Genomic DNA, 27,084 nt, shown 5'->3' with positions numbered 1-27,084 from the left:
ACTAGCCAACTTGTGAAGGTTTCTATCTTAACTTCAATCACATAGTAAATTAGAACAAAGATGATAAGAAATACGCCCCCCCCCCCCCTCACTACCCCCCTCTTATGAATCATGTTCATATTAGAAGGTCAGCATAAGTAATAAAAATATAAAATTTATAGTTTGAACATGTCGAGCTTTTTAATGGAGCATATATTTATATACAATATATAGGAGGGTAAGTTTTAAAATTCAATTTATCTTTTTTAAATAAACGAAGATTTTGTACCATTATTCCTAAATTATCCATTCGTCCGTCCATTCTGACGAATTAACGGATAGCTTTGATTGAAGACATTAAAAAATTAAGCATATTTTCCTGTAGTCCATAAAGAAGAAATACTTTGTGAAGAATCATCCTATCATTTTTAAACGATGCAACACGATATAGTCTTATTAATATATTAAAGAATTCCTAATTCTTATTAGAGATGCCTAGTAGAGATTTCTATAAAAAAAATAAGATCTTAAACAGAAAATGTTAAAAGTTATTTTAAAGACTAGTCTAATTGTAAGAATCTAAAATGTAATTCATGAACATAAAAGGTCATTTAAAGTTCCTTAGAAAAGATTATAAAGTTAGGGTGACCAAAATTGAGTGACTTTTTTTTATAAATGCTTTAGGTTTCTGATCACCCTATACTATTTATTTATGTAGTAGGGGAGGGTTAGATGGTTAACACTACCCCCCGGCGCAATTTCATTCCCATAATTCTTAACTCAATGGGGGGGGGGGGGGGGGTGTCAAAATAATAAGGATTACAATTTTGCGCATCTTATTGATCTATAATTGTTATAAACAGAGTACTAAAATTTAAATGATATAAATGATAATTGCCATAATATTGTTTTATATTTTAAAATCATTGACCTTTCCTTACCACCCTAAATATTTCTGATAATATACAATACAGAGAGGAAAATAATTTAAAAGCCCAGCTGGATTCCACAGGGGCAGCCTAATTAGTGCCGTATTGGTTTAGGTTATTAACTTATCTAGAACTTGAAGAAACAAAAGGCTATACATTTTATTAGGCCTCATTGTCAGTTAATTAAGATGGAACATGGACAATTATGTCCATAAGTAGCGCAGCAATTTGCATATTTTATTTGTTTTTCAAGATAATTATTTTTTCAAAATCTTATAGCTAATTATTTCAATAAAATCTATGAAATTCTACAATAAAATATGAAAAGAGTATCTTAATCCTGTTATATTAAAAAGTAAGTTTTTTTGTCTGTAGCTTAAGATTTCGATAACTTATGAACTAAATGAGTTCTCACTTTTAGAGAAGCTTCACATAGATACAAGGGTGATTTGATTTCATGCCATTTTATTAGGATTTTTTTCTGTCCTTCATTTAAAAAGCAAGAGCCCCAAGATGCTTGGGGTGCAGCTGCTAGTTTATTAAAATGTAAAGCATAAGAAAACATCTAATGATAAAATCTTTGAATTAATATTTTCGAGCATGGTGTCATTCTTTAAAAGCGTGATGGGTAAAAGAATAAGAAAAGGAAAAATCCGCAACATATTTATAAAATGTTTTTAACTTGTTTTTTTTACTGCCCATATATCTTAATACCAACAAGTACAAGAATGTCCATAAGCAGCGCATAAAACACTAGCTTGAAAAAGCTTAGATAAAAACAACAATAGAGTTATGATGTATGACTTGTTTTTTTTGTTTTCTTAATGTTACAAATTGATGATATTAAAAAATTAGCAACAAACATTGAAATAATTACAAAATGTGTATTAGTCCTACATTTCAAAATTGACCTATTATGGACAACAAGAGACGGAGAGACAGACAAACGGACATCCAACTTCTATATTTTACAGACTAGCGGCAACGCCCCTAGAAGCCTCTAGTAAAACATTGAGGTAAGGGGGAAGGGTGAAATAATCCGACACTTAACTTTTATTTTTAATTTTAAACCAAAAATGTAAAATCAATTTTTTTATGTGAAGGGTACTTTATCCTGGGGAAATTTCTCCTCGGAGTAGGAGGTACCCTCCCCAGAAATAGTAACACACCTTTCATGGATCTATAAGAAGCTTTGTTGTAAAGAAGAATCACATCGGTTCAGCGGTTAGATAGATTCTTCGGTACACACAGACAGACTGACATCCTGTTACTTTTCTTTCAGGAAAACCAGTCGCTTACCTCATTTTGAAGAAACTGGTCGACTTTGGCAGTTGTCCTGTTGTAAGCCACGACAGTAAATCCATGGTCGTTCATGTTCAGAATCAAATTCTGTCCCATAACGGCCAGGCCTAAAAGTACATATAAAATTAAAATATTTGTCAGAAATGTACAACAGTTTACTGCTCTGTTTTTGTCAAATGTTTTAGTCGTGTTATTGCTCAACTGACTATTAATATATTTATTCTTGTTTGATTTATAGTTTTTCGCTTTTTCGACGTGTTTTTAGTGATTTATGGCATCAACCCCTTACCTGAGAAAAATAACCTACAAATAAGAAAACGTGTCAAAAGTACCTTTCTGAAAGCTTACCTAGCAGAGCAATACCACTATCATCTACCTAACCATACATGTCAAAAAATGTAACCTTACCTTAATTCAAATAGAAATATATCCTACATTTTCCTAGCCCTGCGGGATTTTAAAAGCTTAATGAAGCTAACAGTTATATACCCTTGCGGCCGGGAACCTGTAAAAGCTTACCTATAAGAGCAATATCCCCAACGGGTTCCGACATCTTGACAACTGTAGCAGAATTTCCCATTCTAAGTCAAAATTTATAAAATAACAACTTTAAACATTAACAAGACAATTACATTCATTGACAACATAGCAAAGTCCACATAATCAAAAAAAAAGGGGAGTGACACTTTTTGAAACTAAAAATAAAAGAGTTACAGCTCTGAAATTATCGCCGAGATATTTTTGGCGGGAAACGACGGTAGCGGCGGTTTCGCCACCCTTTCTTCACAGTTCCACATTGTACCTCTTTAAATCGACTGTCATTCCAAATTGCAGTGCTGTAACTCTTTTTTTAAGTTAAATTCCTGTAGCTTTGGTTTCAAACGTGTCATAACCGCCCCCTCCCTTTCTTTATGTATGTCCAAAGATATCTCGTATAATAGAGGAAGGGTTAAAGGGTTATATATGTGCAGGGGGGAAATTTTATGAAAAAGGGGGATACCATTACAGACAAACCGACATTGGTGACTCATAAAGTAGTTAATTTTGTTACTAAGAACTTTCAACAATTAAATAATTTCATTTTGAATAGGAACTCCTCCCTTAGGTATATGTCTGAAATTAAAAATATAAAAGATAACAATTAAGAAAATTTATTTATTTTATTCTATAATCTATAGTGATCAAAATATTGAAACAAGGATGAAAAAAAAATCCATATTTATCAGTTATATTAAATGTTTATGCATTTAATTAAGCTTAAATACCTATGCTTGTAATATTATGGCTATCATTAAACAACTGTTTTGTTTTGTAATATATATTTTTAAAAAGACTAGCATTTTTAAACCTTTTCAGGTTATTTTCAACCTATTATCGTAGAGAGCTATGACCCCAAACCAATCCAATTTCTTAATTTTAACCAAACATGCCTATAAAAGGCAAATTTTTCACGATTCGCCTCCTTTATCACTTAAAATTCTGTCTTTCGTGTAAAAAAGTACGTACTGAATAGGTACTGATTAATTTTAAGACAGAAAAGTAAATACGCGAAATTGTAAAAATGGTCTGCTAGTAAAATGTAAACAAAAGAGTATGACGTAATAAACTTCCTGCTTTCTTTTTATAATTAAAGTTATGTTCTATTGATTTATTAATAAACCAAAACTTAAATTTTTATTGTATTCTAGCAAAAGATCTCAGTAACGGCTTAGTTGAAATAGTCTCCTGACAAAAAAAACAAAAAAAAAACACATTTTAAAAATAATATATTATTCAAACCCCATTAATCAAATGAACTGCTATTCTTAATGGAAGAAAAGTTGGTGCAAAATAGTCATTCTTTAAATAAAATATTTTGTAAATACTTAAAATGCTTTAAAAGATAACTCAACACCATTAAAAGGCTTACATGGCAGGGATCTTTAGGGATAAGACAAAGTAGATAAATTTATATACATCCAAAATGATTAGATTACCCCTTCTATAGATTGAAAGGTTTGGACTATTATATTTTGAAACCAACCAATCAAAATTCTGTAATGTTTTTTGAGTCAACGAATAATATAACGTATTTATAAAAGTGTGAGTTCCAGTGAAATTTACAGTCCAATGTACCCTCCCTCCGTGATTAAAAGGCATACACAGAGAATAGAAAGGGTAAAAGTTCAAGGCCTAAATTATAGGTATTCATGCAAATATGCACAACCTATTAGAACAGCAAAACTGTACAAAGGAAATTTATTATTACAGTTTCAATTTTAATATTAAATTATTCAAATACTTAATACACAGTCAAATCTAGAGACATTTGTTAGTATACAATTTCATAGAATATATGTCGACTGTTTTTTTCAGAGGCCTTGGCTTACTACATTAATGTGTCGATATAAGAGTAAATTTGACTCATAAATACGTCGATATTACAGCCATTATTTTTAACATATCTAAGCAATTACAAAACATACATTCTTTATTAAGACTACAGTCTAACGTTGATATAATACCGACACAAACAAAATTAAAAATTGCTTTATATAACATTATTAATTTCTTAAATATTTTTTTACGGTCTAAATAATTTGCGATTTTGATGGGACACTGTTGAAACTTGGTTTTACAATCTCTATTTTAAAAAGCCGGCACATTTTATAGGAAAAAAATATTCATGGAGTAATACAAATATTCATATTGGTTGCGCCCTTAGCCTCCAATGAATTCACTTAGGTAAAGATGGGAAAAATAAGGAGGAAAGGAACAATAGAGTATAATATACATACTGGTACCCAAAGTTTTATAACCATGTTATATGTTTCGATGACTCCTTAGCCTTGAGTACTTTTATTAAATTTAGATTGGTTGGTTCCATAAACCAATAATTTAAATCTAAGAGGTAATTTTGTATCATCATGGGGGGAGATTAATTTATAGTCTATGGTATAATCTCTAAAGATTCATGGAGAAAAACCCACTCAACTCCCCTATTAATGCAAAGGACCAATACAAAATTTAAAAATATTAATCTTAGAATTTCTTAGAAATGAAAGGCTTAAAAAATTCCGTAATCATATTCCAAGAAATACCAAAATCTTTAAATTTTTAAGTTCCTCACATGGAAATTAGATGAGACACACAATATCTTATATTTTACATCTATTTCTTATTCAGAATAATAAATTAAATCCTATACAGGATGGAAAGGTTACTTAAAGATAAAGAGCCCGCATTGTATTGAATTTTTGAACCCTTGCTTAAATTGTACTTAAACCACAGATACACCATTTGAATAGAAAAAAACTCAGTTTTGATGCTTCTTTGTGTTAGGTTAAGTATAGGTTTAACAAGACCTGCAGGGATAGTAAACCATATTGGGATCTGTGTTCCATCAATTTTGTTTACCTTGACTGGAAGTTTAATTTATCTTCCATTACCTATCCCTTTTACAATTGACCATGAATATGTTTCTTTTTATATCTTTTTATGATGCATAGCAGAATGGGTGTATAATCTCTGAATACAATGTTTGTTTAATTCAGAATAGTATAATAACTTTTCAAAAGGACAATACAAGCATAAATTTAAATAAAAGGTCAATACACGCATTAACTTGGTCTAAAAAGGAAACGCACGACTTTAGATTTGTTGCTTCAAACACTAAAAAAATTAAGTTGAAAAAGTATTTCATTTAAAAAGAATTGTTATCAGAATAAAAAATGAGAAAATCGCCATCCCTAATAAATTCAATACCCCCACTATGCTAGCTAGAACAACCGCTTATGGTTCAAATTAAGAAATTATGAGCTCAAATAAACCCCTATGAAATCAAAACCCCCCCCCCCCGATGCTAGCTAGAACAGCAATACATGTTTTTAATGATAAATCATCCGACTTGATTTACTCTAATAGATTCATTACCCTCATTATGCTAGCTATACCAACCACATATGTTTCAAACTAAGAAGTTATAGCTCTATCATACCCTAATGAATTCATTACCCTCAATCATCTAGCTAAAACTAACCAACCCCAAATTGTTTAAAAATAGTAGATTATGATCTCTAGTATATTCTAATAAATTCATTACTCTCACTATTCTAGCTAGAACAACCACACATGGTTTAAAATGAATGAATTTAATTCTGAATTGTCTACACGTTTTCTGGAATGAGGGAACAGAAAATTGGTTAAAATATTGAGTTTTGAATTATGTGTATAATTTATTAGAAAAAGCATATTATTTAAATATATTATATCCGACTATCTTATCATATGAAGAAGTTTTTTTGTTTGTTTATCCGTTAAGATCTGCTATAAACTGAACCAATTTTAGTCTCAGGTTGGTTTAAGTTATGTCATTTTAGATTTAAGTCGAGGGAAAGTTTGAAGCTATTTTCTTTAACTTCTACTAAAGGTGCAGCGGTTAGTAATCTTTATAAAAGCAGTTGGATATTTACTTATTTTAGAATGTTTTTTATCAAATAGATTTTGACGATTAGACCAAAGAATTTTGACAAATTTCAAGGAAACCTTGTGTTGGTACCGTGGAATATGATTAAGAAATACTTTATGTATCTATTATTAACATATCCCTTTGTCACTGGTGTGTAAGATAATAGGTCGAGTTTAGATTTAAGAGTTGAGAAAATCCTTGACTATGTATATAACTTGACTAGGCTATAGAATACGCCCAAACTAAAAGTTTGGCGTTTTAGAAAGTCAACAAAAATTAAATTTAGCAATACATTAAAATCATGAAATGTATATTTTATCGGAAAGAAATAACTATCTACAAAATATGTTTGCCTACTAAGAATATAGGCATACATATATTCAATGTTCACTTTTATTTGAAGTTTTGTGATCTTAGCTGAATTTTCTTGCAGCTTTTAATGGACACTAAAAATTTCAAGGTTTGTGTAATATCTGGAATTGTCAGTAATCTTAAAGGATAAGACAATGGATGATAAAATAATGATAAACAAAACTACCCTTTATGCAGATAAATATTACTGGTTGAAAAGTTTGGACACTGCTAATTTGAACCAATTGATCAAGGTTTACTTAGTTTTTAAGTCAACTTGTTCATAAAACATTGGGTACAAGTATAATTTACAGTCCAATGTCCCTACCCTGCCTCCCTAGGAAGTTGGTACATATTAAACATGGACACATGCATAGAACACAAGAATTTGGAATCAGTTTGAAAGTTTACAACCTAGTGGTGTTCATATAAAGTAATAAAACTCCCTTGGAAAGTAAATTTTAATTGGTAAAATTTTTTTTAGGAGCAATTCGACTGACAATGTTAGTTTAAATATTAAAATGCCTCCTTTTTTCTTGAGGAGGGAGGGCTGTAGAATAGCTAAAAACCATTCTAAGACGAGAAAAAGCTTAAAACATCCGAACATTCTGGGATCTATGTATAAAACATTTAATTGATATAAACCTACTATTCTGTCTAAATTATGAATAATTCGAACCTAGTAAAAGTGTCTGACTCTTTGATTAAAATTCTTTCATATTGTAAAAACACTAATCAGCAGGGGTTAAAAAGTTTACATATGTACTCTGTAGCAGTCTGTCTAGCTTAGTTCAAAAATAGAATGGTTCAAAATCCATGGCACATACATATAGTTTATTATTTAAATAGTAGAACGCTGTCTAGCTTGGTTTAAAAATAGACTGGTTCAAAATTCATGGTAAATAAAAGTTACACATGTGCTATACAGCAATAAGTCATGCTTGTTTCAAAAACAGACTGAATCAAAATCATTAGAACACAAAATAAAAAGCCTCATATATGAAATTCTATGAAAGACTAGTTTATTAAAGATGTCCTACAAAATGAATTATTCATTACTTAGATTATACATTTTATGAACTTATTTAATGTCTAGGCATTATGTTTAATTCTAATTTTATTGTCACGCACCTGACATTGAAATATTACCATTGATGCTTTAGCCGCAGGCCTAAACTGACCAAACGGTCTAATCTTTTATATAAAAGGTTTTATTATTGTGCATAGCAAATCTATATGCATGCTTTTGCCAGGGGTAAAAAGACAAGAAAATTTGCCAAAAATATCTTATATACCAAAGTAATTGGAGGTTTGTTGATATCTTTAAAGGATTGTATAACAGATATCCAATTTTTTGTGAAGCTTTGTATCAGTCATGTCCTTGGTAGATTTATAGCTATTTTGTTGATTTAAAAAATTTATAATTAAACATGTTTTATTTACATATTTCTATTTCTCTAGAAATTTTTAATTAGTAAAACTTATTTTATGGCCCTTAAAATACTTTTTGAACTAAAAAAAGAATTTTTATTTCAATTTTCCTTCTATAGAAGGCAATCATTTAGTATTAAATGCTAAAAGATTAAGAATTTAATATTATTAAAACTATCTTTTGGATAGGTATATCATTGGGGAGTTAAGTTTACCTAAATGAAACTATATGCGAATCAAGCATCTGTTTGATTGCCCAAATTTTGCAAAACGAATTTAAGATAGGAATTAAATTAAAGGATTAAATTCATGGACTTTGGATGTGGGTTTAATTGAAATTAACTTAGACCTTTAAACCTCAAAGGTTAGCTTAAAAGGTTAGAATATTTTCCAAATTTTTGAGAATTTAAAACAATTTTTCATATCCCCTATTCCTGGATTTCATAAGGGGGTCATTTGGGGTGGGGTGGCCCTTCTCATTATTCTTTTTCAAATGCATTGCCTTTTAGGCCTAATACACTGAAATTTTACACATTTTTTTGCATACATACAGGGTATTTTCTGCCCGTCCAAGTTTAAATTCAATACAAGTTTTTCATAGAGATTTCATAATATTTACTATATTGAACTATGCAATGTTGCACAAAAATATGTAGAAAACTATATATTTTGTCAGAATAATAATAGTTTTAAAGTAAAACTTGTAGGTGCCATATCTCTGCTAATTTAGTATGATAATTGTACCAAAATACTAAATAAAAGTGCAAGAGATAAGTGCAGTTACTTACATTTCAGGGTTAAATATCAAACCTAAAAATATCAGAAATTATATGAAATCAGATGATATTTAGGGTTTAATATTACCAAGGGAGAAAGGAGTCTGCAAATTACACTCGTACCCAAAGTTGGCTCATAAACTTTAATCTAATTTTGATTGGTTTGTTTAAACTAGCAGTATTCTAACTTTTTAACCAATTATTTTAATTTACATAGTATAGGTAATTTTGTATATCAATTTATTGTCCATTGTCTTATCCCGAAAGGTCATTGTTACCATAATTAGATAGGGAAAAATATATTCTAACATGTCAAAAAGAAGTAGGCAAAATAGATTATCTTAAAGAATATTTCCTCCCCGTTCTTTTACAATTTTATTGTAAAATATTATTTTAAAGTACAAAAATTTCTTTACAAAGTATTTTTCCTCCTTTAAAATATTGTTTTAAAAACAAAATCACTAATAATAATTATAAATAAAGCAATTTGAAAATTAAAATATAATATTTTTCTTAAAACAAAGTGACATTTGACTCTATGTTTTTAATTAAAATTATATGCAATAACTAAATGAATTATCAGTATATGAAGTATAGAGAGATAAGGTTTTAAAATTTTACATAATAACCGCAAAACATTTAAGTTATGTAAAATTAAAATGATTATATAGGGTAACGTAGATTCACTTAACACTACGAAATCTCGTTTCAAACTAAACTTCCAACATTACTAATACACACACACTCACTCACACACACATACACACACATGAACACATGCACACACACACACGCCACCGCACAGATAGATTGACTTTACGCAGATCAACAGCAAAATGAAGTTGTCGGTGTTAAAGTCCAACAGCATTAATAAATTCACAGCACCGTAACATTATTGTTAAAGCCTTTATTCTACAGTGATGTATGTGGTTTTATTTTCTCTAGCACCTACCCAAGGAACAGGGCGTAGTATGATGTGTAGTAATAGGGTGTGTTGGTGTACATGCATGCGGATAGGTAGATAGATAGACAGACACATAGATAGAAAGATAGCGACGATGGTGATAGTAAGAGAAATAGACAGAGATATGTAAATCAAATAAGCACATATTTCAGAATATCAATTAAAGATGCATAAATATCACTTATTTATTTTAAAAAGTTACAATTGAGCATTTTACTTTATTATTTTGCTCTGTTAGGTCAAAATATTGCTTTAATGACATTTTCTTTACAGAAATGAACACTTTTTAATTAATTAGTAAAAATAGAGAAAATATTGATCATGAGTGTGTGTCTGTGATCTAGGAGAGAAAAGAGAGGAAAAAGATTTTGAGGAAAAATGATAATAACTGTGGATAGTGGACAAAATAATTCCATTTTTTTTCTGTTCATACGCCGTCAGCGTCATGTTGGAGGGGTGACGAAAATTTCAGATCTCAGTTTCCGCTATTTAATTTACTATTTTTCTCTATTAGATAACCGCGATGCTTGCAAGATTATACAAATCGCTATAATATAAAGACAAATTTTTCTTAATCGCTGAAATTTGCGTCACCCTTCCAACATGACGCGTGACGGCGTATGACCGGGAGAATTGGCATTATTTTGTCCACTATCATAATTTTGTGTCTGTTAATTAGGAAAGAAAATTGTTTAAGGAGATTTAGGGGGATAGGTGAATATTATGTTTGTGTCTGTAAACGGACGTACCTACGGACATGTCATACAAAATAACAGCGCTAATAAAAACGGTTCTTTTGCAGTTTTGATATGACACCTTTAGAACTATGTGGTTATGGGAAGTTGGTTGTTGTAGAAAATAATGTTGTTGGAGTTTAGCTGTTGTTCAGATACAATATACAACATTCTTTTCATGTTGTTGTTGTGTCTATAAATTTTGTAGATTCATAGGAAACCACCTTTCAGGCATTTTTTTTTTTAAATAGGGAATTTCAAATTTAACAATTTAGCAAAAGGAGCTAAGCTGAAATATTGGCTAAATTTGTGAAGGCATAGCTAGAAAATAAATTTTTTTATAATGTTAACCTTTTTTTTTTTAAAGAAATTTGTGTCTCTACTTTTAGTTGTTTATATCCTTGTTTAAATAATATACATTGTTTTTTTTTCTTGATAAACGTGCTACTTTTTCTTTAAAAGCCTCTTAATCTTTACGATTTGATTTGAATGTTTAATTTTTTTGTTTTTAATAGTGCAGCTACTCTAAAACTCACATTTCTTTCTGTCTATCTGTACCGCTATAGGAAAAAAATTGTTGCTAAAAAATTTAAAATCTGAAATTTAAGATTCCTAACTAATAACCACTTTCTTTATAAATAACTATAGTGGCGTGGAGGGGGAATGTAAAATTTATGTGGGATGATAAAAGGAAATTGCAGTCCTTTCCAATTTTAATATTAAGGCGGTTGTTGACACCCCTCTACAACCTCTACCGCTCGCCACTATACTATTTCCGGCATTTATTCCTTTTTATGGTTGTAGTCATTCTTGTTTATATTTTATATTACAATTGTTTTATGACCAATGGTTATTTTTACAGCTTTTTGATTGGCTTTTGTCTATCAACAAGCAATTCTATCTAAATCTTTCCCTTCTAATCCACTTGTAGGGGCGTTATTATAGTAGGGGGTGAAACTCCTGTATAACTTTATGAACTACTAGCGGTTGCACTCCTAGCATCTTGGAGCTGAGTATTCGAAGGAGTAAGGAAGGTAGGAAAATAGCCTAAAACTGAACTTAGAAATATTAATTAAATAGCGTAAAACCATCCAGTGACCTATAAGAAGATTTCATAAAATGGACAAATCAATCGGTACAGTAGTTACTGAAATCTTAAGCCACAGATAACATACCTTACTACTTTATATAGTAGGATATTCTGACTATATTCTGGGTTTTGCTTTTAGCGTGCACAGCGATTCACAGGGCGAGTGTGTAAAGCCTTGTGGGGATGAAAAAAGGAGAATACTTCCTAACTTCTTATATTTCTCTTGATAAGGTTTCAGGCTATTTTTGGGCCTAAACAAACATAATTGTCGGGGCAATGCTTAGATGCTAGAGGCGATGTCAAAGTTTAGAAATATCTTAAGATTAATTGAACGAATATATTGATAACGTGATAAATTTTAATTTAGCTAAAGGCATTACCAAATTTTAAATCAGTGTTCATACAAAACTATTACAATCTGGGATCTAGAGGGATAAGACTGTGGGTGATGAAATTTGATGTACATTACCAATGATGATGAACAAATTTACTCCATTTGTAGATTAGAATTGTTGGCTTAATAGATTGAATACTGTTAGTTTGAATCAAAAAATCAATTTTCTATAAATGTACTCAATTTTTTTAATATACAGTTCAATGTCCCCTTCCTTTATGCAAAATTGGAGGTTTGTGCTTAGAGATATCTTCAAAATTTCTTCATGAGCAGCAGAAAGAAATTTTTGTTAAATCCTATAGAAAATTACTGACTGATGGACCAAGATATTTATGACGGAGATTGTCATTGGAAAGCTGAATGATCAATAAACAAATTTCAATGTCTTTAAAAACCACTGATGGGAATAGGATATCAGACAGTCCTACGAACCAAGTTATTTACAACAATTACACATTTTGCTTTAAGCTTTCGTTTACAATAATGTATTCACAGTTGTATTGACTTTAAATTATAAATGGCAAAAATGATTTGTTTTTCAAACATACATAGTTATTATCTTCAATACAGGGATAGAATGATAGAATAATAAATTCATCCTCTACCCAAACTTTTATGTATTAAATTCTTCGTTTGGTTCTTGGGGGGGGGGGGGATAATTAATTCAAACTCTATTAACCTTTCCCTCCCAGGTTTACATGTAGAACGTAAGTCAAATCATAAATAGAAATTATGATTATCAAAAACTTCTGTATAAACTGCCATTAGTTAACCAAACCTTTGATTGGACGATCTTTGATTGAAAGTCCTTAGTTGTAATTATGTTGTAGTGAGTTGGATTTTTATTCAAATTAGCAAATGCGTTATACTTTTGATGAAAAAACATCACCATCCTTGATACCATAACAAGAACAGTTATATTCAAACGCAACGCAATAATTTAATGGCTAAATTGTCAAACATTTCTGGTATTGGTAATTTCTAGACAAATCTTGGTAAATAATTTTAAAATTGCTTTAAAGCATGGTTGCGGTTTTGTTTTATTTGGTTTAACATATAAAGATAATACTCTTTTTATTTCTATATGAAAAGGTTTTGTGATTTTCTATTATTGATCTTATCTGTTTTTTGACTACTCAATTTTTTTTCCGTTTGTCCATTCATGACTTTTTTGGAGGGAGGGGGCAGGGATCGTCCAGGGGGAGAGGTGTAAAGGATGATAGCGAGTAATGGATATCTGAAAATACGCATTGACGCCAAAGAGTACAAATGTTACGCCAATTGTGATCACAACTCTCACGTTTATATAAAAATGCAACATATAATAATAGCTATTAAAACAATTTTCAAGCATAACTTTTATCTTTTTAGGATAACAATTAAATAAGAAAAATATTTTTACCATATGAAATTCGTGATCAAACACCTAATTGAAAAAAAATGCAAGACATAGCTCTTATTTTAAGAAAGACTAGGGGCAACGAACGCCCCCAAGAAGCCTCTAAGTGTTCTTAAGGTGGGAGGGGGATAAGTCAACCGCCCTTCTACTTTTTAATTTGAGTTTTAATAAGAAATATTCAGAAAAAAAATTTTGTGGGGGATTTTAAATTGGGAGGGTGGAGATACGCTCTCCCAAAATAGTTAAAAACCTTCCCTGTACCTAAAAAAAAGCTTAATTGCAAAGGAAAACCAAGCAGATGTTATTTTCAAAAAAATTTTATAAAACAAAAATTGGCGCATTTGTATGAACACCAGAATTATAGGTTTGAAAGGGGAAGGAAAAAAAGAGAGGGGGAAGAGAGGGGGTAAACTAGTTTGAAGATATCTGAGAATAGTTATGATCGCCATCTTCCACTATCTAAAGGATTGATTTCCCTCTTAAATTTTTTTTACCCCCCTCCCCCCCATTAAAAAAAAGCTTGTGCGTCCTTGGGGGTGGAGGGTGGCTAGTTATTGATGTTGTATTTTATGAAAAACTTTAAAAAGGAAATCGGCAATTTTAATCCCCCTCTAGTTTTGTTTCAAATAAGTTTTGAAATGAAATGGTTGAATTACGTCTAAATGGCTAATTATTAAAAGTCATGGTATTGCTAAGAATCTATCAAAGGTGTTTCTTCACTTCCGCATAACTTTAACATTTGACTGTAAATAATGCTGGTACCCAAAGTTTTAAAAATTTAATTACTCATGCATTGTGTACTTGTGTATTTAATCTAGATAGGCTGGTTCAAACTAATAGTGTACTAACTTTTCAACCAAATTTTTTTTCCACAGATTGGATAATCACCATTTAGAATGTACATCAACTTATCATCCATTGTCTTATCACTTCAAATCTCTGTTTCTACCTCACAGACGGACATAAGGTTATACTTTTATTACACAAAAAACAAAGAAAGTTTTTTTTGTGGTTTTATATAGACATGATATTGACCATTGAATAGCTTACATGAACAATGTAATGACTACTACTTCTAGTACAATTTAAAAAGTAATTTGAATATGGGTTGGGACAGATTTTGTTTTTTAATTAAGGATGATTGATAATTTATAAAGGAATTGAAATAAAAATTCACGGGGATTAAATCTACTGAATCTACTTTAAGTTTCTTAGTGGGGGGGATGGGAAGAATCTCATGGGGCCGGGTAAAACCAGAGAAATCGAATGTACGCCTCGAATGAATGTAATTAGCTAACATACTTTCTTAAATAATACTTTCATAAATAATCGTTAGGAAGTGAGTTTAATCACCCCCCCTCCCCAACCCTCAAAAAACTTCTTTAAGTTTTTACTCTCATTACAAAACCATGTGTTCAGCTTTGTTTTCAATGAATTTTCACTTTAAGCCTACATGAGAATAATATTTAAAAGTTAATGTAAATTGGATACGGTTAACTAGATATCTCATCAAACCCTATCAAACTGTTCTGCTGTTATTGTATCAACATAAGACGGAAATAATAATGTACACAAATTAAAATTAGAAAATAGAAAAAGGATTTACTTGGCTATAAGATACTCGAAGTAATTTTTTGTGAAAATTCAATTGACCAATGAGCATAGTATACTTGGGTCTATCATTAAGTTCATTACGTCTTGTAAACAATGACACCTTAGAGTGAAAGAAAGGATGATGTTATTCTTTTTTAATCCGATAATATCAAAAAGAAGGGGAGAGGGGGTCCTTTTTCAAAGTAAAGGATATTACTAAATGTTATATAAAATGATAATGATTTTACACTTATTGTCCACGTAAGCAAATCAAGACGTTACTTTTCAAAGGACACCCATTAGCTTTGATTTAAAGTTTTATAACTACGTTATCTTATTCGTTGGCTCAAAAACTTTGGGTACTTTTATTGAATGTGATTAGTAATTTCTAAACTAGTAGTGTGCAAACTTTTCAACAAAAATTTTTAATATACAGAAGGGGTAATTATCATCGTGGTCTATTATACCATTTAGTCAGGAATAAGGTATAACCAACAAGCGAAATAAATATAAAATAATATTTTGGGGGCAAATGGAGAGGTCGTCAATTTTACGATGTGTTGCCCCCCAACGACAGCTGAAAAACACGTATAGGTTTCGTGATTTTTCCCCGAATTTAATTCATTGTTGGTATAAGCTGCCATTTAGTAATCCAACAAATCCTAGGAACTGTAAAGTAGCTTTGCTACTAATACAAGCCTTTACTTCCAATCAATTATTAATCAAAAATTAAAAAAGAAATGATATCCCTTTATTAAAAAAAACTGGTAAAATAAAATATATTTTATAAAATCTGGCATGAAATTGAATTTCAATATTTTTTACTAAATGAAAACTGACATGATTCTTTGTAAATTTGTCTATTACGGTCTAGCAGGGATCTGAAGACATAAGACAATAGGTGATAAATTAATAAACCTCCCCAATAATGATTGATGAAAAAAAAATAATCTTTCTTTATGTTAGAAAAGTTTGAACGCCACGAGTTTAAACAAACCAATCAAGGAATGATAAAAGTAACCAAAGTTTTTTAAGGCAAAGGATTAAAGAATGTTCATAAAAATCTTGGTACCAGTGTAACTTACTGTCCAATGCGCCCTCCTTCCCTGTAGTTTAAAAACATAGAATTATCAAATTTTAAAGTTTGTCATTTTAACTAGGAAAAACAATGTTTCAATAGTAGCGAAGCTACTCTGCAAGTAGTGTTTGTCCGTTTGAGCAACATTAAGAAAATAAGGATTTACTTATTAGCTATGTTAACAGACACTAGCAACGATGGTTGCAATTTATATCATACAGATTATACATATATAAAAGCAAGGAGAGAGAGGACAATGGGCTGTTTATTACACTAGTTCCCAAAGTTCATTGTCTTAACAACTTTAGGGACTTTAGTGAATTTTGATTGGTTGATTCATTAAGTTGAGTGTTCAAGCATTCAACCACTAATTTTTATCTACAGAAGGGGTAAATATGTGTATCATCATTGGGGATGTAAATCAATTTATCGGCAATTGTCTTATCCCTATAGAGTATAGATCCCCGATTTAAAAGATCATTTATACTCTTCCCATAATATTGTGGTAAGCCGAACGTTTCAGCTCACGGGTTGCGAGTTCGAGTCCAACGAGCCTTAGCCTTGAATTATTCTACCAAAAAACAAACTAGCAGGATTTAGTCATACAGAAATTATATATTTAACTGAATAATATTTACAATGAATGTTTACTATTTATATACAACAGATTATAACAATGGTTAGGTTTGAAGGGGGTGTGGGACACAGGGGCTTAGCCCCACGGCGGTAGACAGGCTGCGGGGGCAGCCGTGGTAAAAGGGGAGGCAGCGCCTCCCGGTTATATAATTGCGTGAGGGGCGTGTGATAGCTGCGTGTCCGTGCCCCTCCCCATATTTAGGCAGGCCAGTTTGACCGCTGGATAGCGGGGTCACCGTCGGTCATGAGGTGAATGGTGATATAATGGGGATTAGTGCAGAGGGCTTGTTATGATAAGTCACTGCATAGCAATTCTGTAAACTGCCCGTCCGTCTGGTTGTCGTATTACCACAACCTCCCCTTCAAGGGTTGCGGGGCTCTCGAGCCACCAGGCCTTGAACCTGGGGATACGACAACCTATGTCTGCACAGGACAGGCTCTTCCTGGGGCACAGCTCGGTGGAGGACAGCTCTGGCTATACAGGCTCCGCGGGACACTTGCTGCTCTGTCTGGCTGTGGTTGGATATCAGCATTGTCAACTCCTGGTTGGCTTCCAGCCGTGGGTTAGCGACGGCCAAGCCCCGTCGTTGGAAATTTTGCCTCGTCTGCAGAACTAACTCTGTCTCGGCGGGTAGCTGGACACGGAGGCCTAGGCTAACTCTGGAGGCTCCCAAGGGGGGAATAACGATGGAGGAAGGCGCATAAAATTCCATGGGGGCGCCTGCTTGGTCCAGGTTACTTGGCCTCCTAGCTCCTACTCGGATGGGGATGGCTGTCATCAACAGGGGGCACATTGCTTCAGCTTCGTCCTCTGGGGCCGCCTCTTCCATCGCAGTGGCCGCCTCTCCTCCTACAGGCTCGCTGCTGGCCGGCAGGTTCTCCATGTCAGTATCAGGGTTCCAGATGGCATCTCTGGGTGGCTCTGGAGCTGGCGGCGGCGGCGGTGGTTCGTTGGGTTGATGCTGCAGGTTCTCTTCTACTGGGTCACGATCCTGGCCGCTAGGCTGTGGGGCAGCTGCGGCTGGCTGGTACACTGGGATTTGCCCTGGGTCACTAGCTGGCGGCGTCGCAGCGCCGGCAGGCAGCTCGGTGGCATCCTCGTCGCCGTCCAGGTCGCCTTGAATGTCTGTTGGAATCTGATGGGCAGTTACATCTCCAGTGTATTTGCGCAGTCGGCCTACATGCGCGGTGACTTCCGAGATCCTGGCTGTTGGAGATGCAGGTTTGATGACATAATGGACGTCTGTAGCTTGCCGCACTATCTTCCAGGGGCCAGTCCACCTCTTGGTAATCTTGGCTGCCTTCCCTGGCACCAGGCGGGGGGCCAGGTACCAGACCAAGTCTCCAACCTCGTACTTGGCCGTGCCTTCGTAGGCGGCCGCGCTCCTCCGGATGGTTCCCTCCTCTCGCTGCTGGATGGCGTCATACACAGCATGGTAGCGTTGCAGGAGAGCTTGGACGTTGGCTGGAACCGAGGCATACTCTGTGTCTGGTAGCCGGAGCACCATGTCCACAGGAAGTTTGGCCTCTCTCCCAAAGTAGGCCAGGAACGGGGTCACGCCCGTGGATCTGCAGGCCTTGGTGTTGTAGGCGAAGGCAATGGCAGGCAAGTGTGGCTCCCAGTTGTTGTCGTCTCTGTCTAGGAACAGACACATGCCTGTGTTGAGCGTCCAATGGAACCTCTCCACTCGGTTGGACTGCGGGTTGTAGGGCGGTGGATGTGTCAGGCCAATCTCAAGCTTGGAGGCCAGCTCCTTGAATACCTGGCCGGTAAACTCCATCCCATTGTCGGAGTGGATCTTCAGGGGGCATCCGAACGTGGCCAGGTGGCGGTGCAGCAGGGCTTCAGCCACCGTGAGGGTGCGCTTGTTGGGGATGGCGTAGAGGCTGACAAACCGGCTGAACCCATCCTGACAGGTGAGGATATAGCACATGTATTCCTAACTTCAACCTCTCCTTGGTAACCTTCTGGACACACTCAGGGCAAGTCTGAACCATCAGGCGGACGTCACGGGACAGGTTGGGCCACCAGAAATGCATGGCGACGCGGGCAATAGTAGCGTCCATTCCAAAGTGCCCGGCCATGGGGGTCCCATGGGCTAAAAAGAACGCGTCCTGCTGGAGGGCCGAAGGCAGCAGGTATCTTGTTCTTTCTCCTGTCAGGGTCTGGTCAGTGGTGGTGAGGCAGCCATGCTCGTCAAGTCCCAGGGCTGCGAAGCGGCTGGCGTACTGCTGCTCGTCTCGTTCCTTGCCGCGCAGCTCAGCCTTAGTTGGGGCTTTGCCATCGGCCACCCACTGGCGGACACGGAGCAGGAGAGGGTCCTGTGTCTGTGCTTCTAACACTCTAGCCGGGTCCAGTCGTGCGGCAGGGGGCCGGCCAGCTGCGGACTCCCCTATCTGGCAGAGGTTGTGGATGTACTCAGCTTGCTCTGCTAATTCTTCAGCGGTAGCTGTCGGCATGTTGTCGTCCTCCCGGCGGCTGAGGGCGTCGGCGTTGGTGTTCTGGGTGCCAGGACGGTGGCAGACAGTGAAATCTAGGGCCGCTAGCTCCTCCTGCCAGCAAGCCACCATCCCTGTGGATGTGTTCAGCGAGGAATCAGTGTTGATCTGGAAGCTGCGGTAGGACAAGATGCCGTGAAATTTCCGAATTCCATACATAATGGCGGCCATCTCTCCCTTCCAGGACGGGTAGCGAGTCTCGGGGTCGGTTGTCTTGCGCCCCACGGCGGCAATCAGCCTCTCCTTGCCGTCCTGGCATTGACTGGATGGCAGAGATGGCGCGGCTGCTAAAGTCTGTGGTGAGCTGGAACACCGCCGGCAAGTCAAACCTAGGCGGCGCTCGGATGGGGGCTTGGCGGAACTTGTCCTTGAGCTGTAGCAGCTGGGCTTCCATCTCATGCGTCCAGGCCAGGGTCTTGGCCGTTTTCTGCCGATTCATCTCGTAGGTGAGGTCGGCATACTCTGGGATGAACAGGCGGTAGTATCCTAAGAACCCCAGGAGCGCCAGCAAATCCTTGGGGGTGCTGGGGGCCGGCCAGTCCAGGATACGGTCAATATAATCCTCTTGCATGGCTATCCCCTCACGGCTAAGGGTGTGGCCCAGATAATCCACCTTGGCTCGAAACAGCTTGGTCTTGGCTGGCTTGAGGCGGATTCCTCCCCTGCGGTGGGCTTCCAAGACTTCCTGGAGCCTAGCCAGGTGGGCCCAGGTATCCTGGTGAAAGGTCAGGACGTCGTCAAGATATGACTGGAGGTTGGCCGTACCTAATGGATTTAGGACCCCTGCAATAAATCTGGAGTAGACAGACGGTGCCGTAGCAAGGCCAAAGGGCATCCTTTTCCATTGGTACAAACCCCTGGGGGTGGTGAAGGCAGTGCAGGGCCGGCTGTCCTCGGACACACGGATGGTGTAGTACGCGGCCACCGCGTCTAAGGCACTATAGACGCGGTGTCCTCCCGCTCGTTCTACCAACTGCTGGATCCTGGGCAAAGGGTAGCTATCCAGTTCCAGGCACTTGTTGAGGGCTCTGTAGTCGACGGCCCAGCGGGTGCTCCCGTCCTTCTTCTTGATGGGCACCAGGGGGCTACTCCAGGCGGAGTCTGAAGGCTCTATGACTCCCTCTTGTAGCCAGGTGTCCAGTTGCTTCTCCAGCTCAGCCTCCTGCCGCGGGTTCAGATCCCTAAATCTCTGGCGGATCGGCTGGGTCCCTGGTTTGAGGCGCAGCTGCAGCTCTACTACGTCAGTGCAGCCGGGGGTAGAGTTGGAGAAGACGTCCCTGTACTCTGATAACATGGTCCAGACCTCCTTCTTGAGCAGGGGGTCCTTGCGCAGGAACTCGTTCTCCTCCATCTCAAGGGCCTCCCACAGTTCCTGCATATCTGGGGGCTCAACAGGCTCTTGGAACGAGTGGATACGAGGGGGAGGCTTATCAGAAACCTCTAAAATGTCAGGCTTGACCAGCTCCCCAGCCACGGGGAGGCCAGCGTCCAGCAGGAGGGGCGTCTCCCCTTCATTTACCACCAGCACTCGAAACACGCTGGCGGAGCCAGGCCTGTGGGCATACAGGCCTTCTGGGATGACAAGATCCTCCCCAAACCTCTGTTCTGGGGCAGCTAGTTGGATGGCATCCTTAGTACGGTGCCCTACTAATTCAACAGGGACAGCCATGACGCCGCGGCCAGGCAAGACCACCCGCTTGGCCGTGCGGAGTTGGGGTGGCTGGCCATCAGTTGGAGTGACAGCGCTTAGCCTATACGTGGCTGGCGCGGGGTCAGCTTCAGCTCCGGGACCCACCGGCCGTGACTTGACGGGCTCGGCCTCGGGAGGGGCTGGCGTGTCGGAGCCAGGTGTGGCTCCGAGGGCGTCCGGCCACGATTTGACGGGCTCGGCGCTGGGAGATGCCGGGGCGCTGGGACCAGCCTGGGCTCCGTGGGCGTCCGGCCGCGACTTGACGGGCTCGGCGCTAGGAGAGGCTGAGGCAGCGGAGCCATGCGTGGCTCCGGAGGCGGCCAGCCACGACTTGACGGGCACGGCGCCGGGAGAGGCTGATTCCTGGGAGTTGAGTGTGGCTCTGGGTGCATCAGACCGCGACTTGACGGGTCTGGACTCGGACTCGACTGGCTGAATGGCTGGGGGTCCCAGGTAGAGGGGGCCAGGTGGACATGGCTGGCCGTTGATGAAGGTGTCGGCGGAGAAGATCGGTTCTGGAGGGCTGGCAATCTCAGGAAACGTCGTTGGCAGGTTCTCCAGCGGCACCTTGGGCACTGGGGGCAACCCCATGGCTAGCAGGTTGGTCCCCCTATGGGCGTTTAGTGCAGTATCCACCCAGTGCGTGCCTTTCTCGACTACACGCGGCTGCTCTGGCAGTGGGCCTGGCAGAGGCCCCTCATAACTCAACTCTCTCTCGGCTATCTCCCGGTCGATGGGGACGCCACGGAGTGGGATGAACTCCCCACGCACCCACAAGCAGGGGGGTTGCATGTCGAAACAGAGCCTAGTTCCGAACTCCTTGAGAAAATACCCTCCTAGGTTCAGAGGGTGTGAGAGATTCCGTACCACAGTCACGTGGTACAGATGGAGTATAAGGGTGTGTGAGACTGCCATATATAATTCTTTTAATTTTCCTATTACCTGGAGGGGCTGGCCTTCCTCGTTAGCAGTCAGGATTTGGGTGTTGTCGGGAACCAACATGCGTTGCACGCCCATTGCGTGCATGAGATGTTCAGAAATTACAGCAGACCCTGGTACACGGTTGCCAGAATCGACCATGGCATCAACCTGTACGTGCTGGGCAGGGTCAGGAGTGGGAAACCTCACCCTGATATGGCAGGGGAAGTGGAGGTCCTGCCCTTGGGACAAGGGGGCCTCCCGTTCGGCTGGGGTTGGCAGAAACTTCGGTGGTGGCCGAACCGCAGCTATGGTAGTATCGCTTACCATGGTGGCTTAGGCTGTAGCTTCGAATCACTAGAGCTTATCAATTATCACTGGGTCAACAATTTTATATTTCTTTTTATCACTTGGTTGACATTTATACACACTTATGTGTTGTTATCACTAGGAGCTCTAGGTGTGATTCTGGAAGCACTGGCAGCAGGGAATGTCCGTCCTGCAAGGTTCAGAGGGGTGACGGCGGCAGGGAATGTCCCGTCCTGCAGCGCCGCTGGTTCGAATCCCGAAAGATGACGGCAGGGAATGGCCCGTCCTGCAGCGCCTCGGGTTCGAATCCTGGAAGGCAGCGGCAGGTAATGTCCCGTCCTGCCGTGCCTGTGGCTCAAATTCTGCTATCCGTCGCAGTGGTAGGCCTTACTTGTGTGCTGAAGCTTCGCAGCCACACATTGCCTTTTCAGGGAGACCAGCACCTAGCTGTCCGTCTCGTAGGTTTGGCCTGGGTGTCCTGGGGCTTGTCCCAGCTACACTTGCCAATTTAGACTCAGTTTTGTAGCCGTTTGAGCTAAATTATCCGATTACCGTGGCTGCGCACCTAGCGCTACTCCTACACGGTACGGAAAAAGCGCCGTAACTGGCGCTTTTAGCAGGCTAAATCTGCTTGCCGTAGGCCAAAGGCCCACACATTGCGTTCAAAATGATGGAATTTCGACCTAAAAAGGCCGTCTCACGGGTCAGTTGGCTTCTCAGTTGGCGGCTGATTGTCCCCTTACTTGCCAAAGGGTCCAATCAGAGGTAGAATAGGCTAATTTCTGTAAGGCTCGATTGAAACACGCTGACACCAAGATGTGGTAAGCCAAACGTTTCAGCTCACGGGTTGCGAGTTCGAGTCCAATGAGCCTTAGCCTTGAATTATTCTACCAAAAAACAAACTAGCAGGATTTAGTCATACAGAAATTATATATTTAACTGAATAATATTTACAATGAATGTTTACTATTTATATACAACAGATTATAACAATGGTTAGGTTTGAAGGGGGTGTGGGACACAGGGGCTTAGCCCCACGGCGGTAGACAGGCTGCGGGGGCAGCCGTGGTAAAAGGGGAGGCAGCGCCTCCCGGTTATATAATTGCGTGAGGGGCGCGTGATAGCTGCGTGTCCGTGCCCCTCCCCATATTTAGGCAGGCCAGTTTGACCGCTGGATAGCGGGGTCACCGTCGGTCATGAGGTGAATGGTGATATAATGGGGATTAGTGCAGAGGGCTTGTTATGATAAGTCACTGCATAGCAATTCTGTAAACTGCCCGTCCGTCTGGTTGTCGTATTACCACAATATATATCTATTGATTAAGAACAATTAAGTATAATTAATTACCTATAGTTAAGATACGCCCATATTCTATCTTATATTAATTAACTCATGCAATATTAAATTAATGTGATATGATGCTCAAAGATTTTTAAAAATAGATAATAATTATTTATCACATCTTATTATAGGCAGTTTCCCGCGATTAAACCGGTTTTTATCCAGCGGATATCAATCGAATTTGGATGCAACAATAGAAATGATTTTCATAATATAATTCTTTTATTTTTTATAAAAATTAGAAGTTCCTCAGGAACGGAAAAGGACTTTGGACTGAAAATTAAGCTTACCCCCAACTTTAATTTGGTATAGATACGATCTCTTTCTTAACTGTATCTATGATTTGTCAATACAAAGTAACAGTGTTTAAACATTTCCGCCAATGATTAATCTACATAAGGAGCTATTTTGTTTCTCATAATTAGGGAAACATTATATTATCATTTTTTGGAAAATCCCTTATTATTGTCAAAAAATACAAAAAAAATGCTTCTCTATGCGTCGTTTAAATCACTTTACAATATACAAAGCAAGAATTACGACAAATCCCATATTATTAAGTGGCTTCGCTTAACATAGAACATTTTAAAAGGGCATACCATACTGCCAATTTTATCTTGCTTTAATATTAGTTTTATATTACTTAACTAGGGTTTATATAAGTTGTAAAATGCATTTACTTTTATCTTTAACCTTATATTTATCTGTCTAATGTATACGTTAATGGTAAATAATATTGCTATAGATAAAAATAATAAATTCTCTATTTACAATTGGGTTATAGGCGCATTTTTCTCTTAAGAGTACTAATACCATTCCCCTAGCATCTAAATAAATAAATCATAACTTAAGTTTGTTAAGAATCGTTTTATCGATTTTAAACTCAATGTACAAAGCAACTGTATAGTAATTACAAGAAAGTCTATACATTCATTTTAACATTTCATTTCAAAGCAATTTTCAAAACAAAATATTATGTCCTATTAACTTGATGTTTAAGAGGGGACTTCAATAACGATAAGGCACAATGTTATGGATGTTAACATCCTTGTTTATTATTAATTTTCCCCTATGGCTGTGCTGTCTGTCCTTTCCTCTTGTTTCTTACAAGCTGTGAGATTTAAATTAGCATAATCCAAATATGTACATGCACTCTATAAATTTCATGCCATAGAAACTTTTTATTTTTTAATCAATGTAAAATATGCCTAGAGACTAACTATTTGCAGGAAGGGAGATGACATTGGACTGTAAGCTTAAACTTGGGACACATGATTGGTTGGTTCAAACTATAACAAAAGTCCATAGTTTTCATATATATCCCTTAATATTCTTGCTAATATAAAGAAATTGTACTATAATTACTCTCGGTGTTCTGACCTTTAGATTGCACTAGTGGCATCGAATATTTCATTAAAGGCCTTTCCTGGATTACATATGTATACATACAGACGTACAAACAACGCCCTATATTAAATAAGAAAATGTTGATATTTTTTATAGTGCATTTATGTATTTTGTTCTTTGAATATTCAAAATAATAATCAGATGAATGAAAGTGAAAGGGTACACTGTAACAAACATTCACATATTTTTTAAATGTTAAATTTCATTCATACATTTTAATTGGCGTTAAAATTCTAATAGTGTTTTTAAAAAAATATTTGTTTGAAAGTTGAGCATGAATCCATAGTTAACCCATCAACAACACGTTAAGCTGCTCCCTTGCCATCACGGGGAGGGGGAGCAGTAAAATAGTCTAAAACCATCAAATAAATTCAATTTATAAATAATAACTTTCTTTGATTATAGCTAAACAAAATTGATCACTGTGTACTTTAATAGATTGAGATCAATGATTATTTATTCTATTTCTTTAAAAAAAAAAACATGGCGGGATAGGACAATTTTAAGTACAACTGAAGACACCTAAGATTTTGGGGGAAGCTTTATTTATTCAAAATTGTCCTTCTGAGAAGTAAATCAGCAATTCAAATACTAAATGAATAACTCATTTTGGACAACTTACTTAAAGCACGATATAATATCTAAGATTTTGGGTTAAGATTAATCTGCCGCCCTGGAAAGTGACCTTGGCACATGCAGTACCCTTCTTAACAACTTGCATATTTCAATTTATTGCAATCAACCTTGGTAGTTTCAAGATATTTACAGCATTATATTTGTTTTTCAAATCCATAACTTAAGTTTAAAGTATTTGATGTTCGGATAAGGCATATGTTTAATGATATATTTAATGAACTTAAAAAATGAAAGGTCATCACAGTTTACTAAAGACATTTCGTGAAAGAATGTTTTTGATCTTGACCTTGCGAACTAATGAGGGGAATAATCTTATAATTTTTTTTTTATTTTTGGCGAAAAATTTATATAAAAACTGTACAATAAATGCTTTATCCGTTTTATGTTATCTTCCTTTGGGCTATAAAGTACAATAATAAGCTGTATACATCTTTAGATTAAGTTTTAGTCGAGTTGAATCGTAGCATCACAGACTGATAACAATAATGATTAACCATCAGAGTTAACCATAGAGTAATCATTTTTTCTAAAAAGTAATTGAGTGTTCGTGTGGGTCCGTTCCCTTTCAAAATACTCTATCTTGGCTTAATAGTAAAGACTATATCTATCAGTAACCTTGTGGGTGGCACTTTGCAGGTTTTAGGCTATTGATTTATAAGGTCAAAGCTTCTGTGAGTTAAAGATCTTTCTGAGAAATAGCGTAAATAAATAAGCAAAATATTGAATTTTTAAATCATTTCTGTTATTAAACACAGACAGATAAACGAACATGCAACTTCCTTACAAAAAAGTGTTTTGATGATGCAAAGGGCGAAATGCTCAGAGGTGCACTCTAAGAAAATGATACTGATGATTACACCGAATAGTCACGTCAGAGATCTTTAGGGATAAGACATTGGACGATAAATTGATGTACATCCCCTATGATTTAAGAAACAAAATTAAAATTTATGTAAATTAAATTCAAAGGTTGAAAAGTTTGGACAAAAATTGAGGTTTTATAAAAGTACCCAAAGATTATCAGCCAGCGATTAAGAGATCATAATACTTTGGGGACCAATTAAAATTTTAGTCTAATAATGTTCTTTCTCTATTTCTATGTCTTTTCAAGAGTGTTTTATACTCTGTAAAGAATATGGTGTAAGGCACGAAATGTGTTGTTTATGGTATGGGTAAAATT

The 27,084-nt window shown here is 37.1% G+C and overlaps 1 protein-coding gene across 1 annotated transcript in view; it reads right to left on the bottom strand.

The window, feature by feature from the left end:
- The window catches only part of Pgd (phosphogluconate dehydrogenase), a 61,369-nt gene that overhangs the window by 30,637 nt on the left and 3,648 nt on the right, over positions 1 to 27,084 (bottom strand). The window contains exons 2-3 of the mRNA XM_080165090.1: positions 2,730 to 2,791; positions 2,208 to 2,317 (exon numbers count right to left, since the gene is read on the bottom strand). Coding sequence (XP_080021216.1) covers positions 2,208 to 2,317; positions 2,730 to 2,790 — 171 coding nt within the window. The 5' untranslated portion in view covers position 2,791. The remainder of the gene's footprint in view (positions 1 to 2,207; positions 2,318 to 2,729; positions 2,792 to 27,084) is intronic.

This window comes from Acartia tonsa, chromosome 6 (assembly GCF_053477335.1).
Source record: "Acartia tonsa isolate MP-2025a chromosome 6, ASM5347733v1, whole genome shotgun sequence".
Classification (NCBI taxonomy): Eukaryota; Metazoa; Arthropoda; class Copepoda; order Calanoida; family Acartiidae; genus Acartia; species Acartia tonsa.
Note: the sequence above shows the minus strand (reverse complement) of the source record. Positions and strands in the feature narration are given on the sequence as shown.